Here is a 21,169-nt window from a genome sequence, read left to right on the forward strand (position 1 = left end):
TTACAGGAGTGTAGGAGTCGTAATGCTGCCCTGAGCATGAGATCAAATCGGATGAGGACAATACTTCAACTGAACTGAGCTGAATAATGACACTATTGTCTTCTACAGGCTGACGATTGACGAATTTATTGAACCAAACTGACTTGAGCTGAATAATGACACTATCCCAGCTAACAAAAATGATCTGTTCCTAATAAAGTTATGAAAATGGAATTGCTGAACGCTCGCTGAACATTCAAAACATCCAGTTTATTCAAAGATTTAAAAGGTTATGCGAACATTCCATTTCATCATTCTTTAAAAATTTCGGAACGTTACTTTGGAATGTTCTCTGAACCTTCTGAAACAACGTTAGACGAACGTCCAGTTAAATGTTTCGAGTAAAAACATTCCATGAGCAATGTGTAAATAATGTTTCTTTCTGAAAAAACATTATTAAGGGTCAGATATTTTCAAACAGATGTTTTATTAACATTACTAAAAGAACGTTTGCTCATAACTTTGAGAGAACTTTACCACAACATTCCCTATGATTGTCTTCTGTAGAGCTGCTTATTGAATTGAGCTCGTTTCATAACTGATGGATTTCACATGCACTGTAAAATATGATTTTTCAAAGTTGCATTGGAGTACGTTTTACAATAAAAATACTATTTCAGTCTTTCTACTTCAAAATTTCACATTTAATGCAATGTTACTTGCCGTTTCTGTGTAAATAACTGTGAAATTTTCCACTATGTCCATTGTCTTTTTAGTGCTGCTTTACATCAAAATATAAATTTGTGTCATATTTGATAAAGTTTGCATGATCGATTCTGTTAATTATCCTGTTTATTACTGTGATTCAGCTTTGAAACAATCTGTATTGTATAAAGCACTATATAAATAATCTGACTTGACTTGACAGAGCCAGTCAATCCTAACAAACAATGTCTTTCGCTCTTTTATCAGGTGATGGTGTGATAAGTGTGTGGGGGTTTGAAGCGCTCCTGCTCATTTGCATTGCATGAATCTGGTGATAGATGGGAGATTTTTTTGCATGTGCTGGTTTGCAGGGGGCTGATGGGAAGGGAAGTTAAAGCGAGGACACGACACAGTAAAACCAAACCACAAGAACAGATTTAAAGGCACGGCTCATCGCATATGAGCGAACAGAAATGTGAAACTTTGCAAGAGCATCAGGTTTGTGTGTGTGTGTGTGTGTGTGTGTGTGTGCGTGTGTGTGTGCTCTAGGCAGGACTAAGTGTCGCCCCATGGGTCATTGCCAGAGTGCAGAACACACAAAAACATGCTGTGTCTCTTATGTAAGTCTCAGGTGCATAAATGCAGACACACATAAACACACAGATGAATTGCACAAATCCTATAAAGAACATGTCCTAGTCATTTTTCACCCCCAAATCTAAAGAGAGACATAAGAAATTATATTTTGCATAAAGAAAATTAGGTTTATTTCTAAGGCCATTAAAATATTTTGCATTGTGACTTTAATGCTATTTTTTTAATTAAAGGGTTAGTTCACCCAAAAATTAAAATGATCCAATTTACTCGCCCTCAAGCCATCCTAGGCGTAAATGAGTTTCTTCTTTCAGCCAAACACAATCGGAGTTATATTAGAAAATATCCTGGCTCTTCCCAGCTTTATAATGGGAGTGAATAGCAACTTAGATTTTGAAGCCCAAAAAAGTGCATCCATCCATCATAAAAGTAACCCATGGGGGTTAATAAAGGCCTTCTGAAGCAAAGCAAAACTGTATTAATTTAATTAATTTATTTTTTATTTATTTTGGGGGGGGGGGGGGGATCTTATGTCATTAAAGTAATTTTTAGAAGTTTAAAAATGATAAAATAGTATTTAATAATTTGGGGTGAAATCGTCCTTGAGATTCTTTCTCTCTCTCATGTTAGTATAACTGTCCAGTACGTTATCAGCTTCCAAAACTCATCAATCACCTGTTAAAACACTGTCCCTGTTTCTCTCTCTCGACTTCATTACAATAAACCATTAGTCAAATGTCCTTTAAGGGTTTGAGCTTCTGAAATGATAAATGTAATTCAGTGTAGGAAGGATCTCTCTGAGTCTGCCCTCTCTTACTTTCTCTCTTGATTTCTCAAAAGCCTCTTTTATGTGCATGTCAGACCGGGTCGAGCACACGCCCCCTTTTTCCAGACACACCCGACTGGGCACAGAGGCAGACTGTGTGTACATTTACTCCGAGACGCACACCCCCGGAGACACACACACACACACCTAGTCGTCATGACGGCAGGTGCATAATAAACACCCTGCTTAATGCGTTGATTTAAAAGTTGTCCACTAGTCTCACTAAGAAAGGCCATTTATGTCAATGTAAAAATAGATATCTGCTCAAAGGTTCTTTATTGGCATTCCATGAAGAACCTTTAACATCCATGGAAGCTTTTTATTGGACAAAAGATTCTTTCAATATTATATAAGAACCTTCGATATTATGTAAAACCTTCCATTCTACGATGGATCTGATTGGTTAAGTTGCATTTAAAGTCCTTGTAAAATAAAAGTTATACACAAATCTGTGATCAAACATCCACTGAAGTCTATATTAATGCTTCAAAGCAAATCAGTAACACCAAAAGTAAATCGTTCCCATTATAAGTGATTTGTCTGTCACTCATGACTATAGTGTGGGGTCAATCTGAAATGTCCTTGCACACTCATTTGATAGGCAAACGTCTGATTGTTGTGGTTTATCTGAATCGCAGCGAGGCCTGTCAGCAATGTGAGTATGTGTGTGATACGCATGCAAATGTCCTACAGTACGATGCACACGTTTACATATCATACAGAGTGCCTTTTTAAAGGAAACAGGAAACAGGATGTGATGTCATAGAAGGGGGAAGAGCCATACAAACACACACGCAATAAACCACATCCATGCACGGCTATGTCACAGGTAAACATTGGGACTTATTTATGAAGGTCACAGTGATTTTGACAAGTAATATTTGTTTTGTTGATCCTGAAACAACATTCCTGTCAGAAAATGTCTTAGCCCTATCCTTATCCTTACCCCTAAACCTAACCCTACCCATAGGTTATCCCTAAAATCCCTAAAAAGAGGGAAATGACCGGTGAATAACACTGATGTAGAAGCACATCATCCTGGTTGTAAGCCTAAACTTGACATAAACTGTAAACTTGTCCCTCAAATCTGATTGGTTGATTAGAATGTTGTTCCAGGATCAACAAAGATGTTCATCCTGGAACATGTTGTAGGTTCACCATTCAGGAAATACAAGCAGAACAAACAGAATGGCGCTTGCAACTCCAATGTCATGGGTTCGATTCCCAAGGAATGCAAGAACTGATGAAATGTATAGCTTGAGTGCAATGTAAGTCGCTTTGGCTAAAAGCGTCTACCAAATGCTTAAATATAAAAAAGAAGTATATATATATATAAAAAATTAGTATTGGTTTGTTTCATAAATAAGGCACATTATATTTGATTTGACAGATAATTTCTTACCATAGCAGCTTAATAAAATGTACAAAATATATTAAAGGTGCTTTTGGCACCATCTATTTAAAATATTTTTACTTAAAGTTAAACTAATATTTTATTTTATTTTATTTTTACTGGTAATTACTTGCTCACAGCACTTTTAATTTACAAATAAATGTGACGTTTACTTACCGAACAGGGTCTTGGCACTGATCTTGCTGTCCGATCTGGCCACCCCACTGCAAAGAAGAGCAGATGAGGATGAGGAGGGTGGTGGACGATGTCTGCTCTTCATCGCTGTACAGTCTTTAGTTTTGAATGAAACGTTCTAGACGGTCTAAAGTGAACGCTGCATGGCACAGATTGTTTGAGACTGAGATCTACAGGTTGTGAGAGCACAGGCGAGTGAGGGAAGGGGAATGAGTGAGACACACAGAGACAGGCTGTTTCCAACAGGGCAGGAAAGCAAACATTCCCAAACAGTGCTGCTCTGTTAACTTAAACTGTAACATGCACACACACACACACACAATCTCACAAAAAAAACAAAAAAAATCACTAACTACAGGATGTTTGGCTAGGTGTGTGTGGGTCCCAAAAAAACATTTGCAAAAGCTGCGTTCATTTTACATGCATATAATGCCAGAAACATGTTATTTGAAAGTATGCAAAATGCATTGAGCCAATGCACTCCAAGCTTGGTGTATCTAACAAGAGCAAATCCTCTTGTGTTTCGTGAAATAGCTCACTATGCAAGTTATTAGTTTGAAAAAGTATCGTCATAACATGAAAATAAGCAGTGAATTTTTTTTTAAATTAACTACAATAAAAAATTACATGTACTAACGATATTACTAATGTAATTATATAAAAATGTTTTATATATATATATAAATTATATTTATTTAGCAATTATAATTATATAATTTATATATATATATGCATTTTTTTAACATTATTTTTGAATTTTTAAATATATTTTTTCGTATATTTGTGTGCTAATTATATATATATATATATATATATATATATATATATATATATATATATATATATATATATATATATATATATATATATATATATATAATTAGCACATAAGCACACAAATATACAAAAAAATATATTTAAAAATTCAAAAATAAGTAAAAAAAAAATAAACAAAAAAAAAATTAACATTTAAAAAATATGAAAAAATACACCAAAAATTGCTTGTCTTCATTGCAATGTTGAATGGTCTGATTTAAAACGTTACATTTTTCTATAATGTGACATTAGCGAAAAAACAATACTAAAATGGAACTAAAACTGTATTTATACAATAAAATATGAACAATTAAAAGTAAAACTAATTACAACTAAACTAGTGAACTATAATGACTGCTCAGTACTCTAGGGGGCGATGCAGTTTCCTTCGAATGTCTGTTGTATTAAACCAGGTACGTTGTAATCCAGGTAACTAGATAAAACACATAACTTTAAACTGTTGCTCCATTTATCGACCGTGCATTGAGGACTTGCACTGCGTTATGAATTGCGACAACAAATAAAGTTGAGCTTGCATAGTTAGAAGCTTCTCCATTCACGTAACGGTGTGTATTCGAGCGTGAGACTTACTTGCTTGGTTTTGTTGGGGTCCCCAAAACATTCATGTTCTACGACATCCACCTGTGACAGAGAGCGAGACAGAAGAATACAGGGTCACTGACACCAAACTTCACTGCAATTACAGTAAATCCCTGTATTTTGTACTATAATATCTCGCTGAACTTCCCACAGGGTGTGTCTGACCTGTATGAATTGTGCAGTAATGCACTAATGACTCTTAATTTGAATAATTTGAGGTTGGTTAAGACCTGCGTCATCACTTTGGCCTCTTTAAATTGTCACAAATTGCCAGCTTACTTTGTCTTAATCTATCGCTAAACACCGAGCTATTTTTGTTTTCCACGTCTCCACTTCTCTCTTTCAAAGGCCTTTCCATTGTTTCTTTCTTTCTCTGTCCTGGCCGCTGTGAATAATTCATCTCTGTGTGACTCTTGAGGCTCATGACTCCTTTGAAGAACGGTAAATGTATCAAACAGAGCATGAACCGGCGGTCTGCATCCTGTCTGCAACTTGCTCAGCTTTTGAACAATAAATACGTCATTTTAAACAAACAAGTCATTCCAAACAAATGGAGGTTCAAAAGACATTTTCTAATCACTCCAACACAACTTTAAACTATCCAGTTTCCTTAATTTGAGTAGAACATTTTTCAGCATTTTACAACAAGTTTAAAGTAAAAGTTTTGTGGCTTTGAATGTGTGAGCCTTACTATTATCTATAATCTAGTGTGCTCCAAAACAATGACAAAATGTGCATTTAGAAGATATAAGCATTCAAAACTTGCAGTCTCTCACTTCTGTCAATATGGATCAATGATTTTGATAACATCACGGTGCACTTCAGCTTCTCATCAGATTTTCTGTCCAATCAAATGCTCTCTAGAATCTTAAGCTCCGCCCCCTACACTATAAAAAGACGCTGAAGCTGCGGCTAAAATCAATCACTTGTTCACACGTTTTCTACATGGTGAATGGCACATACTGTGGCTTTATCGAGCCCGACTCTGGCCAAGCTGTGATATACACAAAATGCTATTGGCTATTTTTACAAAAGGGGAGGGGCTGTTCGATATGCCCCGCCCTGTCTTCCTGTTTCAGTGGAAATTACATAAACACATTGAATAATGCTGCGCGTTTCAAGGCACTTCAGTGGACATTTAAAGCCTCGGAATTTAGAGTTGAAACTACCAAAATAAATGTTTTAAAATACATCATACCATCCACATTATTTGAACTATTCAAATCTAAAAATTGATGAATTATTAATCATTTTCGAAAACTAACAAATGTCGTATCAAGAACGTTTTCTCATCTCATTGTGAGAACTTGCATCAAATACTATTAATAACACCAAAAGAACGTTCCATTAACATTTTAGCAACATTTAAAAGCATATGAAGAGTTCAGATGCAAAAGCCTCTAAGTGCCATCTGAAATTTTCTTCTAGAATGATCATTTTTATCAAGCTCGTATATTTAAGTTCAGTAATTTCACTTAAATGGCAATGAAAATGACCTATTAATTGCCATTTAAGTGAAATAACTGAACTTAAATAAACGAGCTTGATAAAAATGATCTTAGAAGAAAATTTCAGATGGCACTTAGAGGCTTTTGCATCTGAACTCTTCATATGTTTACACAACGTTAGCCCAAGCATTTACTTTTACAGTCTTCCTAAACTGTGAAAAAAAATGTATGTAGATTATTGGATCATGTTTAAATCATGTTACTTGCCATTTCTTTGTAATAATCTGCTACATTTACAAGCAATTCCTTTATTAAATGTGTCGAACGCCTCACTAGGCCTGTTTTAACACAGTACTAGGGGTGTGATGAACCGCAGTGTTGTTTTGGTTGTATCTGCTCTGCTGTCCGCTGTCCCGTAAAGATGCTGGACCAGACAACAGCAGGCTGGCAGCCCAGCCTGAAACAAGACCTGCCTCTCCTCGGGACACACACATTTTTCAAACACCTAATTAATTACACACTCTGAGGCTTCACACACAAATAAACTCCCTGGCTCTGCACTTAACTGTGCATTCTGGATCACAGAGGAACATTTGCATGTGTTTGTGTGTGTGTTTATAATAATATGCATTTAAAATCTATAGAGAAAAAAAAAGTATATCCACCCTAAATAAAAGGTTAGCAGGTCTGAAATGTCATAGTATAATTCACACACTGACCTCAATAAATAACAAACGTCATCAGCTGAGTTGATGTGGACTATAGACTAAAGGAGACGTGATACGAAAAACACGTACACTCAATCATAACAGTATATTCCCGTCATAGATGTATAATCATGTCACTTTCAGTATGAGATGAGGATCAACATAAAAGGACTTTGAACTTGTGTTACTGGAGTCAACCTGCTTTTAAAATCCTTGGGGAAGGTGTGTCAGAGGTACAGGAGACAGTCTGACGGATGCCAAGAGCTGTGAATTACTGAATGAAATGATCATTTCCTCATCCACATGAACTGGCTTCAACAAGTCATCTCATTTTATTGCTGTGTTTGGAATGGCATACGATACAACTAATTTTCTGCATGCATGTAATACCAGGAAGATCTAAATTTGCCAAAACGTGCATTATACAACCAGAAAATTGGATTGATGTGTATTTGCAATGTAATGCGTTCTTGTGACAACAATGCAGCATTTGTTTGAAAGGTTTATGGTACACTACCTGCTGTTTTGCATGCTATTTTTAAAAACATCAGACACCATGCAGTACACAATGCACAAGACGTACAGTAGTATTAGATTCCAACCACAGACACAGTGTGCAGAACCTGGTTTCACCACGTACAACATGTCCCTGGATGAACATCTTTGTTGATCCTGGAACAACATTCCAATCAACCAATCAGATTTGAGGGACTAGTTTACAGTTTACGTCAAGTTTAGGCTTACAATCAAGGTTATGTGCTTCTACATCAGTGTCATTCACTGGTCATTTCCCTCTGATTTTAGGGATAACTTACGGGGAGGGTTAGATTTAGGGGTAAGGACAGGATTAGGTCTTAATTTTAGGCCAGGATTAGGCCTGTTTGAGGGTCAAGACTTGGTTTTAGGGATAAGGTTATAATTAGGTTAAGGGTCGGTTTAGGATCAGGGTTCGGGTTAGGCACTTAGTTGTGATGGGTAAGGTTATGTAGGATAATGAATGTCCTCATAAAGATAGATGTACAAGAATGTGTGTGTGTGTGTGTGTGTGTGTGTGTGTGTGTGTGTGTGTGTGTGTGTGTGTGTGTGTGTGTGTGTGTGTCCTTGCTTAAAATTGTTCCCCAATGAAGATTAAATCTGACAAAATCCAACTTTTGTGGTCCTCATTTGAAAAAAAAAATGAAAAAAGTTTATGAAAGTAAGTAATTTTCCCCTAAAAATGCAAAATTGTCTTTTACAGGAACACTGTAAATCAATGGTTCTCAACTGGTTTGGCCATGGGACCCACATTTTCCCATGGTCATTGAGCCTCGACCCACATTTTTAGGAATTTGAACAAAGCAAATATTTTTCTTAAAAACATTTCATACACAAATAACCGTCTCTCTTTACTTAACATACACATACAATTGTAAGAATATCACTAACATTGATGAATAAACAATACAAGGTGAGGCTGTTAAATAAACCAGTTTTTGTAAATAGTTAATTGTCCTTTAAAAAAAATTAAACATCTACTACGGAATCTGTAAAACATTTAGTTTTTTATATTGTAAGTCATCATTATTATGATCAATGTTCCTTTTGGATTTCCGAACCATGCATTTGTGGAAACCTTTTTCCTAAAGTGAGAATAGTAGTTCATGCAATTCCATATTAATCTTTCAACAAATACTTAATTAACTTGCTGAGAAAGGTTTAAAAATGTTATTTTGGTTGAACAACCTGTCTAACTTTCAAGTTTAAAATCAAAAATACTTTGCAGCTGGTTGCATTACTTTATAAGCTAACTCAATTTTTGTTGTCAGTGAAGAATTTGAGTTTATACAATAAAATCAATAAAGGTCTATGGTATGTCCTTATTTAGATAGCTATTCAAACGTGTGTGTGTGTGTGTGTGTAAATGAGTGCCATTGTGAAACAGATTGCAATGCTCTGGTTTTATTGCAGCACCTCTCAATGACACAGCTGTGCATCCAGAGCTTGTAATCTGTGGTGTATCTCTTATCGTGTTGTTTTATTCATTGGCTGTAATTTGGATGATATCTGGTATCACTGGGATTGTTCAGAGAAAACAAAACTGATGCTATGAGCCTGAACGTTTAAAAAGTACCAAGAAACTGTCCAGAAGATCTGTTGCATGTCAACATTAAACATTTACTTAAACAGCAATAAAATGAGAAGTGTATGTTACCAGCAAAAGGATTCAGTAATGCTCTACACATTTTAGCTGATAATACTGAACTGATAATCACCGAAATGTCCCATTTGGTCAGTATTCAGAGATATATGTGCGTAAGAGTCTCTAACAATCGTTCATTAAATGTTCTCACTCTCATCCACACTGCAAACAACGGTTTACTTCCAAAATATACTTTATTTTACTTTCCAATCATCTTGTGTCAATAAATGCCAGCTACTGTTGATTGTTGCTTTACAAATGATAGCAATGTCCATCATCTGTCCATTACCTGTCCATTAAACTCAAAGAGAAAGAACTAGATAAACACACACACACTAAAACAGAGCACTTAAGCCAGACAATAAACCGCCTGCTTTGACCAATCAGAGCCTTCGTATGACACTCAACAGGCCACTTAGTCACATAAACAGTGTGTATCAGTTGAGTCCCTTTGCAATGATCTGAAAGCTGTTACATCAGTGAAATCCTGAACCTAAAGCAAAGTGAAAAACAAAGGCTGTTCTCAGAACAACACACATATGTAAGCTCTGAGTATAAGCATTTGACTATGTAAAGATTCTATCAGTTTCATACAAACACATAGCGCGTGTTTAGCTTATACCACACGGAAGATTTTCACACCTACGTCCCTCGAACAGTATAGTGTGCTATTCAGGGCTCAGATCGATATGAAACCATGAAGTGCTGGTGTGATTCCAGTAAGAATCCCGTAACTCCCTGGATTTTCTACAGGTATTAGCATGATAAAACTCACTACCTAACAGGGAAAGTTCTCAGAACTTTAGCTAACATTCTGGCAAGGTTCTCTCAAAGTTATGAACAAACGTTCTTCCAGTAAATGTTAACAAAACAAGTTATGTGGTCTAAAATAATGTTCTCAAAAAGTTAGCACAAAAACATGATCTATAGTCTACATCATTCATTGAACATTCTTTAAATGTTGCTACTTGTTTCAGAATGTTCAGAGGACATTCAAAAGTATCAATCCCATAATGTTTGCAAAATGGAATGTTCCCTTAAAGGTATACCTTTAAGGGAACATTCCATTTTGCAAACATTATGGGATTGATACTTTTGAATGTCCTCTGAACATTCTGAAACAAGTAGCATGCTGGGTTGTTTTAACCCAATTTTGGGGCAAATATGGACTAACCCAACGTTGGGTTAAAAATGCAATTTAAAAATGGACAAACCCAGCTGTTGGGTTACACTTTTAAATTGCATTTTTAACCCAACGTTTGGGTTAGTCCATATTTGACCCAAAATTGGGTTAAAACAACCCAGCATGCGGAGAATTTTCCCGAATTTTAGAAAAGAACCGCCCTCTCCACTTTTTGAAAAAATGCACATGCGCAACACTCTACCTGCTCCCGAGAGGGAACGCCTATTAAACGTATGCACAAGCTAATCATAGCTTACATTAACTTTTACTAGCAGTGATTTTAAATGGATTTCTCCAAATAGCATGCCAAACTTTACCTGTCAAGTAGAAACTTCGCGACTGAGGAATCAGTGGGAAGCCCAACCTGTGTTTTGAGCGCACGCCATCGTGTGAATCGTGTGCACGAGCACGTACGACGACGGCCTTACGTAAACATATCACCAGAATGATTGACACTTAGGAGGACCAATAGTCTTGATGATCCACCCGGAAAAAGAAAATCCTCCGCTATACCTTTAACATTTGCATAAGGCAATCCAAACATTCTTTAAAAAACTAGTAAAATATTATCTACACATCGGTTATGGAACCTTTTTTTTTTTTATAAAAGTTGTATAGTAGTAACATTTTTAAATGTTAGCTTACAACTTCAGAGAACATTCAAAAGTAACAATTCCATAACGAATTGTTGCCTTAATGTTGGCAGAAAAAATCATTTTTAAAAACATTGTTGATCTTTAGAACGTTCAGAGAACATTCAGAAATGACATTTTCGTAACTTTAAGGGATACTTCACCGATTAGCATTAAGCTTTGTATCAGTAGAAACCCGGTAGTATTTTCGAATGGCCGTGCTTCGCTCCCTCATGTCCCCCTGAGACGAGAGATTTCTGTATTGTGTGTCTGGAAAAAAAACTCAGATGACGCAAAAATCGTCATTTAGCTCATCAGAGGCTTTTCTGTCCAGAGGCGAGAGACTCCAGCCAGTAGGAGGAGCTCGTCCCGCATGTCTTCAACCCGCCCATAGGGGGATCTCACGATAAAACGCCGTCTTTTCAGTTTCGAGTCGACTAGTAGCCTAGCTGTATCATTTCTCCCGATACTGCCCTCTGTAACCGGTAGGCGTGGCTTGGGAGTGTCCTCGTAGGGCAGCGAAGCAAGTGCATTCTGGGAGTTGTTGTCTTTCATCCACATGAGCCCAAAATACATTTTCTGGCTTTTCTCAGTCTAGAAGGCACCAACTTCTAAAATAATTTCACATTTCTACTGCATAAATGACCCAATTTAACTACACATTCATCTTTCCAGCGGTGAAATATCCCTTTAATGGGGACATTAGCTGGGTACAAGACGATGCGTTTCACATTCATCACCTTTAAAGCGTTGTCACTAAAAATGCTAAAGATTAAAAAGAAAAGCTAAGAAAAAAAGAAAGCCGTTCTCCTAAAAGATTTTTGCCATTATAAACAAAGAAACCATATTATCAGACAAGCTTTTGCTCTATTATTATGCAAAAATTATATAGTGCCTCACACCTGCATCAATCATATGTGACCCTGGATCACAAAACCAGTCATAAGTCGCACGGGTATATTTGTGGCAATAGACAACAATACATTGGGTCAAAATAATTGATTTTTCTTTTATGCCAAAAATCATTAGGATATTAAGTAAAGATCATGTTCCATGAAGATATTTTGTACATTTCCTACCGTAAATATATATAAAACATTTATTTTTGTGAGTGAATGCAGCACAATCGTGAACATAAATGAACAACTTTAAAGGTGATTTTCTCAATGTTTAGATTTTTTTGCACCCTCAGATTCCAGATTTTCAGATTTTGTCCTATCCTAACAAATCATACATCAATGGAAAACTTATTTATTCAGCTTTCAGATGATGTATAAATCTCAATTTCAAAAAATTGACCCATGTGACTGGTTTTGTGGTCCACGGTCACATATGTGTTGGATGAAATTACCATATAAACTAGACAACATAGAAATCCTGCACACTACTCAAGCTTGCATCATCACAAAAAATATTTTAATGAGCAACATTTCAGTCAAATCTGAGGAAGGTCTGTATGTTTGGGTGTTTCTAAAAAGAATTGTACACAAAACAAACAGTTTCTGGTCCCTATTGACTTCCATAGTACTGTATGGAAAAAATACTATGGAAGTCAATGGGGACTATCAACTGTTTGTTTACCGACATTCTTCAAAATATTGATTCTTCTTTTGTGTCCAACAGAAAAAAGAACCTATAACAGGTTTAGAACAACTCGAGGGCAAGTAAATGATGACAGGATTTTAATTTTTGGGTGAACTATCCCTTTAAATATAAGGGGTAATGCAAAAACGCGCCGCACTGGTTGGATATTATGTCATCTATTCAAAGGCATTTCCCACATCTCATGTTTTCTCAAGGTGAATTTAAATGGCAGCTCTCTTTAAACCAGGTTTATACAGACTTCACGCTCTTTGACTCGCGTCCTGTGGTATTTGACACACCTGAGCGGATGAATGGACTGGCATTTTGAGGCCGTTCCAAAATTTCCTCTCACAACGTCTCTATTTAAGGCCGCGTCACACACCTCCACCACTCCTGAACTAGTTTTTAACCCTAAGCCCTCATTGTTGGTTCCACCCACTCCACCTTTCATTTGGGTTTTAGCTTTGTTTGTTCAGGCTGCTTTGTTTAATGACCACAGTTTGCGTTTGTTGATCTGCGTTTCTCCAGATGTATTGTTGTCCTGTTATCAGGAAATTATTGCTTTAACTTCAAAACACATTCAGATTATGCGATTGTGTCGACGTTATTAACAATTGCAGAAGACGGCCGAACAAGTTTCACGGTCAAGCTTCATATTTTCACATCTCATGAAGTTTTGAGCCAAAACAAGTGACTGAACCGTGTCCATTCAGCAACCTGATCTAACGCTAATCTATCACTGAATCAGAGTCCAGTTCCCTGTATCCGCTACGCACCGCAAAACCTGCCAGGAGAAAATTACATCGATCCAAAGTTGCTCTTTCATAGTTCAAGACACTTAAATGAGAGTTTTATTTAAGCATCTAATTTTGTCTCAGAATTTCCTCCTAAAATGTTTGAGGAGAAATAAAAACAGACACAAACGAGTACATTTCTGTCATAATGAGCTATCAAATGAATGTGGATAGATTGATTGCAGACAAATCTGAGTACAGATTGAGACATGGTTGAGATCTTAAATAAGTCTCCAACTCTAGAGATGAAATAAAACTCTCCATTGGACTCTAAAAGAGCAATCGAGACCAATCTTTCAGGACTTTAAAAGTGTGTCGTCATTGAGAATATCAGCGCAGTGTGTGTGACGTGTCAACAACGAGCAAAGTCTAGATATCTTGAAAAGACATTCGTGTTAATAAATGAAAGAGGATATTGTCAGCAATTGTTGAATTGACATTGTTCATTTTTAATACTAGAGAAACAGAGTCATTTCACAACAGTTATATTTGTACTCAAAAGTCAAAGATTGTCCCAATCAGGAGTCTCGCCGTGTCAGTGTCACGGTTGACCGGCTGTTCACCACAATGACGTTTCCATGCATGATAAACAAACATCAGCGTTTACAGCCTAAAGGAATCTGTGGGGATTTGGAAACGAGTGCAAAAATCAGGCTCTCGACAGACACATGTTCTTCATTAAAAAACAAAAACGTCTGCCAGGAACAACATGATAAGTTTACTATCGGTCGACGATTAATATATATTTTTAATTCTAATTCCTGAATTTGAACTGAGGTGCACTATTAAAAATATAGGCTCTGTACTGCCATCTATTAAAACCCTTAGAAAAAAGAAGTTTATTCAAGTGTGCTATTAGTATACTTCTTTTAAACTAAAAAATCAGAAAGTATGATTTAAGTCAGAAATATACTTAAAATTACACTTAAGTACTTGACTTATCCTGACAGAAAAGTATACGAATATACTTGTACTCAATCTTTTGATCGAGATATACTTAAAAGTACAATTAAGTATACTTGGTTTGAAGTTGTGTTTACTCTTTAGATTGAGTAGCCTACTTAAAAAATATTTTCACTTAGTTTATGTACTGTCTTATAAACTTAAATTGTTTCAAAATATTGATTTATAAAGAAAACAGATATGTTCCTAATTCTTAGTATGTGAATTTTTGTGTAGGATAGTCCACTGGTAGTGTACATAGGAATTGACTTCAAATCTACTTCAAGTATATATTTATATTTATTATATAATAGTTGTATTTCAAGTATAACAATTAATACCTAAATAGGAATCTAGTAGTGTAAATTGCAAAAATAGACTAGTAAACTATAAGTATGTTATGTTCACTTGTAGAAAACTTACAACTATACTTGCAGTATAAAACTACTAAACTAGTAGTTTACTTCAAAGTGTACTTTCAAAAACTGAAAAAAAATATTGCAATAACTTTGTAAACTATCAATATATCTACAAGTTCCCTATAGTGTTGCAGTACAAATGAAAAATGTAGTTGTGTACTCCAAGTTTACTCCTGTTACTAGTTAAAAGTATACTTTTACACACTAAAAAGTGGGCAAATTTAGTCCCAAGTTGTATTGAAATACTTGCATTAATGTTAGTATACTTAGAATGAAACTAAAGGAAATAAGTGTAGTTTTGTGGTGCTTAATTGTTTTGAGAGTATTTACTATATATATACTACATACTAACTACATATCAGGAAATAAACAGGCAAAATTAGTCACAATTAATGATGCAATTATGTGTTTTTGTGTACATAATAAAATCCCTGTTGTATGACTGAGCAATTCACTAAATTCCTCTTCCAGTCATTCCACATGAAATCCTGTGGGCAAATGACTGTAATAAATTCAATGCAAATCAATTCAATTCAAATTCCTACTTGAGAGCTGAAAGTCGCTTTCTGACTCTAAATGGTGCTTAACTTGATCGACAGTCACTGAAACATGCATGAAGCTGCCGATCAAAACCACACACATGCACAAACACACAGAACTGTCACATCTGAACCTGCGAATATCTTAATGACCACCTCGGTTTCCAAGCAAATGTGCAACAACAAAACCACCCACGATCAGCCGTCTTTTGACGAGGAACATGATATGTCTTTTAGTTTGCTTTCACTTAGGTCACCGAGCAAAAACAATTAACCCTATGATGGGAGCGTCTTGTGCTCTATTGTGCATTGTGCTCATTTTTAGGCATCATCGGTTCAGGTGATGGATTCATCGATGTGGGAGGAATTACAGCGACCAATCAATTAAACGTTTTGTGTGACTTCAGCCAGTCTGAGCCCAGGCCTGAATAAACCAGAGATCTGTGCGAGCTTTAAAAGCCATAAACAAAAACGTCAAGCACCCATGACCATTAAGCTCACCTTTATTGACTTCGGTAAATGATGTAATGCCTCCTCAAACAGATGTGCAAACGGAGATAATGTCAGCAGGACCTTTACCCTGCATGGGGTGAATTGGCATTATAATGTGAATCATGAGCAAAAAGCCTGAGTGCCAGCTAAAGGCTTTTATTCATCTCCTGTAATGATGATGATGGGAATGATAAGTGTGTTTGTCTCGTATTGTGATCGTCGGGTAACATAAGGACGGACCAGAGTAACAACAGAGATGTTTGTGTGGCTTGTTTGCCAGCCTGATGCCAGATGGAAAGGTAAAAGTTTCCGATTTGTGATTGATGGAGGACTCTCACTCGGGTCATTGCTGTGGTTTGAAAATGTGGTCACGTCTGCCTGGAACTGATCCTGATTTGTAAATGTTTTACAAAGGAAAATAAAAACAATACAACACGTGCCCTTATTGTGATACCTATCTGTTGCAAATCAGCTGTTCTAAGAGATAGTCCACAAAAGAGACTATACTGGCGCAGACTACTTGCAAGGTGAGAGAATAGTTGTCCAATTTTCATGCGTGGATGACTAAGCCTAAGGAATAGTCACTCAAAATTCATAATTATTTAGTTGTCTCTTCCTACACTGTCAGAAATAGGGGTACAGTAGGAGTCCATTTCTGTCCCCCAAGGTACAATCTACACTAACATACCCCATAGGGCTTATTATTGCACCTCAAGGTACATATATGTAGCTTTTTGAGGGTCAAAAAGCATTAAAAGGTACATATGTTAAGGTTAAGGTACAATATTGTACCCTTGAGGGTGCAGTGACAAGCCATTGTACCCCTAAATGTACAATTATGTAGGCTACTTTATTTTCTGAGAGTGTATAGTCTGTGGGTCAGTATTAATTGCAAAAACTGCACCTCTTCTGTGGCTAATATTAATTTCATAATGATCATTTCTCCGTGAAGTCAAGCAGCAAATGTTAAGTGATAATGTGCAAATATACTGGCCCATTTTGGGGTGAAATAATATGCAAGACTGATCTTACATGTGACTGTTTATAACACAGAGCGTTCATCCTTTGCTGGGACGCTTAAAAATATATTAGGGGCATAACTACCCACTTCTCCAGGCACCAATACCTCACTGAATATGACATACAATCTATTTATAAAGCCAAAATATACATGTTGACAAAGTCTCACAGACGCATTTTAAGTCGTTTAAAGCGTTCACTAACACCAATGACCAAAAGCACTCATAGAACATTTGCACTTATTTGCGTTGCGTTCATATTTGTACAGAAAAGCAAACAAGAGCGCTTTACAAGCTTATAACGGGAGCGTTCGGGTTCAGTCGCGTCGCGTCGCGTCGCGTTACTCTCAGTGGTGACGGTGATAATGATGATAAAGATAAAGCTCTTACCCTTTCAGCTGAGAGAATCTAAGATCCCGTTCTTCTGTTCGCCGATAATTCCTCCCGTTTCCAAAACTCCTGAGGTAAACTCTTCTTCAAGACTCCATCTCAATCTGTTTTCTCACAGAAGTGAACTTTGCTCCAAACACGACGCGAATTGGGTAGCCAAGGCGACCTTGCTGACACTGACAAAAATGTAAAAACTAAATATAAAAGTGAGGACAAAAGGCTAGAACGATGCGACAGGTGCGCGCGAGCGAGAGTGACAGGTGATTCGCGCTCGTAACTCTACCTGCAGCGCGAGATGGGGGCGGAGCCTGCATATGAACGCATGCACATTTAATGCAGTCTCTCTGGAACATACACAAAACGTTTCAGTCATGGACTATTTATAGAGCTTCACCCTGTAGCTTTAAAAAAACAAACATTTTAATAGCATTTTTTTCTATTGTAGCCCACACATTATTAAAGGAATGTTCACATACAATTTACTCACTTCTCTTGCGTGAAATTATTATTTTTGGGGAACGCCTCGAGGCAACACCCTAATGAAAAAAAAACTAATTTTGCATTGAGATTGAATGACTATCCATTATTTACTGACATCACAAAAATTTAAACAGCAAAGAATATTAAAGTATATTAGAGGCAAACAATATTTAACAGTGAACTGAAATTAAATCATTTTATATTAATAATACTTAGTATTGAATTAAAAAAAACATTGGAAAAATGCCATATAAGGTGCTGCATCTTGTGTCACACAATGCATTTATGTAATTCCTCATGACAAAGAAAGTTATTTATTTGACTGCAAGTGTTTTAAAATGAAGTTTATACTTACTAAGGAAAGAGAATCAAATTGTCTGCTTTTCTCCAAAGCAAAACCATGTAAAATAAAACAAAGATTACTGGAGTGTGTTTTATAATAAAAAAAAAATACTATTTCAGTGTTTATACTTCAAAATTGTTACACTGTAAAATAAAAAAAGTTGCTGCCTTAAATTTTTAAGTACAATCAACTTGAATGTTTAAATCATTTCAACTTAAATTCCATTAAAAAAAATTTTTTTTAGAAATGAGTTGAATCTTGTATAACATAAACAAGATGAACTTATTTTGATGACATATGTTGTCATAACTTGTTAATCATATTTTTTTACTGTGTACTTCTGTCATGCAATTCACTGAACATTCCTGGCTGAAATCACAACAACCTCTGCATTTATAACAGAACATGCATGGAATCCTGTGAATTTTGTTTAGGAGTGTAAGCAAATTCCTGTTCCTGGTCCAGTTCTGTAACCTTGTATGATCAAGGAGAGGCATCTTCAAAGACCGGAGTGAAAGAAGAGCAACGGGCTGGAACATTGCACAGGTTTGGATGTCACTATGGAGCACGACTCGCCCTGCAAACACACTTTTCTCTATGATGTGTGTAAAATCAGGATGGGTTTTATTTAAGAATTAAAATGTCACCATTTACTCACCCTCACATTACACCCGAAAAATTGTAACCCCCCCCCCAAAAAAAAACTATATTCTATATAAATACTATACATGCACTATAAATCATCTGAAGTCATAAAACAGCTTAGAAATAGACCAATAATGTTATTTAATACAATCTTGCATTACTTGACCGCTGTGGTCACAGTGAAGAGAGCAGCTTGGATGGTAAATAACTCCTTTTTGTTTTATGGAGAGAGAAAAAACAGACATTAAAAAGTAAGGGAAATTTATGACAAACTGTAAACAGAAAGACTTGATACACACTCACACACACACACACACACACACACTACTTGCTGAAGTCCAGTGGAGTGTTTGATTTTGAGAACCTTGAGTTTTGGTTTATAATTAACATCAGAGGACAGAACTATGACACAAAACACTCACTTTCTCAGGATTACCTTGACTGCTGAAAGAAGCAAGTTCTGTTAAACATTATTCATTAAACTGCTCGAAAGAATGACTTCTCAAAGGGTGATAAGTCCAGGAGCAAATGACTTTGTTTGAGGTTTGGTGAAACTGGGAATTCTAGGAGAGCAGTGATTTGCCTGTGGCTTTGAATATACAGTTTGCGAAGTTGACTGTAGGGCACTGCCATGATTTCACTCACACAGGAAAAACATTTTAGTATGATAAAGAAGATATTTAAACCAATAAACCTTTCACAGAGTGCACACGATAAATCAAATCTGAACACATTACATGTTAAATACACGCCCTCTACTGGAGAAACTAGCAACGTGCCAAATACACTGACGGCTACAGAAGTTTGGCCACGTGAAACTATTGTAAAACTATTTACAGCAACAACTCATATTAATAATAAAAGGTTTTGCCTTCAGCAAAACATTTTTTTGTTGTTGTTGTTGACTGTGATATATAAGAAAAATATATATGATTTAAAAAAAAAAACAGTCAAAACATCGAAAAAACCTGGATAGTGCATATATATATATGTATTGCATTTATAATATAATATATGGCTTATATATTATCATATTTGCATTATCTCACTGTTCTGAAAGATTTTTGGTCGTAAAAAACATGTTTTATTTTAAAAACATACATTTATATTTTGAGACGCTGAAGGCCACTGTGCGTGTTTGTGTCTTATGACGTCATAGCGCGTTCAAATAGAACTTTCGTGGTTTATAAGCGCGTCACAGTCTTACACACTTTGTGGGTTTGTTGTAGTGGTCGAGAGTGACAGTGGTTTTTCACAGCGACGATGGGACTGCTAGTTTGTAAAGTGATTTCGATGATTGGCATGGTGTGCGATCAACATCAAAGCACACCCACAAAACCCAGCATCAACACGGCGGTTCAACATCCTCATCATCGCGATGAGATTGAGACCCATGTTGATACTGGTGAGGGAAAGAGCAAAGAGAGGAGGGTGATAGAGAGAGAAGGAGGAGAGGAGGAGGAGAGGAGGGTGATGGAGAGAGGAGGAGAAGAAGGAGGAGAGAAGGAGGAGATGAGGGTGATGGAGAGAGGAGGAGAGGGAGAAGAAGGAGGAGAGGAGGAGAAGAGGAGGGTGATGGAGAGAGGAGGAGGAGGAGAGAAGGAGGAGATGAGGGTGATGGAGAGAGGAGGAGAAGGAGAAGAAGGAGGAGAGGAGGAGAAGAGGAGGGTGATGGAGAGAGGAGGAGGAGAGGAAGGAGGTGAGGAGGAGGAGAGGAGGGTGATGGAGAGAGGAGGAGGAGGAGAGGAAGGAGGTGAGGAGGAGGAGAGGAGGGTGATGGAGAGAGGAGGAGAGGGAGGAGGAGAAGAAGGAGGTGAGGAGGAGGCGATGAGGGTGATGGAGAGAGGAGGAGGAGGAGAGGAAGGAGGAGAGGAAGGAGGTGAGGAGGAGAGGAGGGTGATGGAGAGAGAAGGAGGAGGAGGAGGAGGAGAGGAAGGAGGAGAGGAAGGAGGTGAGGAGGAGAGGAGGGTGATGGAGAGAGGAAGAGAGGAAGGAGGAGAGGAAGGAGGTGAGGAGGAGAGGAGGGTGATGGAGAGAGGAGGAGAGGAAGGAGGAGAGGAAGGAGGTGAGGAGGAGAGGAGGGTGATGGAGAGAGGAGGAGAGGAAGGAGGTGAGGAGGAGATGAGGGTGATGGAGAGAGGAGGAGAGGAAGGAGGTGAGGAGGAGGTGAGGAGGAGGAGAGGAAGGAGGAGAGGAGGGAGGAGGAGAGGAAGGAGGAGAGGAGGGAGGAGGAGAGGAGGAGGAGAGGAGGAGGAGAGGAGGGTG

At 37.1% G+C, this 21,169-nt stretch overlaps 1 protein-coding gene across 2 annotated transcripts in view; it reads right to left on the reverse strand.

Annotated features, from left to right (window-relative positions):
* eps8l2 (EPS8 signaling adaptor L2) overlaps positions 1-17,721 on the reverse strand; it is a 44,571-nt gene extending 26,850 nt beyond the window's left edge. The window contains exons 1-3 of one of the 2 annotated variants that reach the window (XM_079858866.1): positions 17,437-17,721; positions 5,100-5,150; positions 3,675-3,721 (exon numbers count right to left, since the gene is read on the reverse strand). In XM_079858866.1, coding sequence (XP_079714992.1) covers positions 3,675-3,721; positions 5,100-5,134 — 82 coding nt within the window. In that variant the 5' untranslated portion in view covers positions 5,135-5,150; positions 17,437-17,721. Of the gene's footprint in view, positions 1-3,674; positions 3,936-5,099; positions 5,151-17,436 lie in introns of those variants that run through there. The other variant, XM_079858865.1, reaches the window with a different exon arrangement.
* Positions 17,722-21,169: the final 3,448 nt, after the last annotated feature.

The sequence above is a fragment of the Squalius cephalus genome, assembly GCF_949319135.1.
Source record: "Squalius cephalus genome assembly, chromosome: 23".
In the NCBI taxonomy this organism is placed as follows: Eukaryota; Metazoa; Chordata; class Actinopteri; order Cypriniformes; family Leuciscidae; genus Squalius; species Squalius cephalus.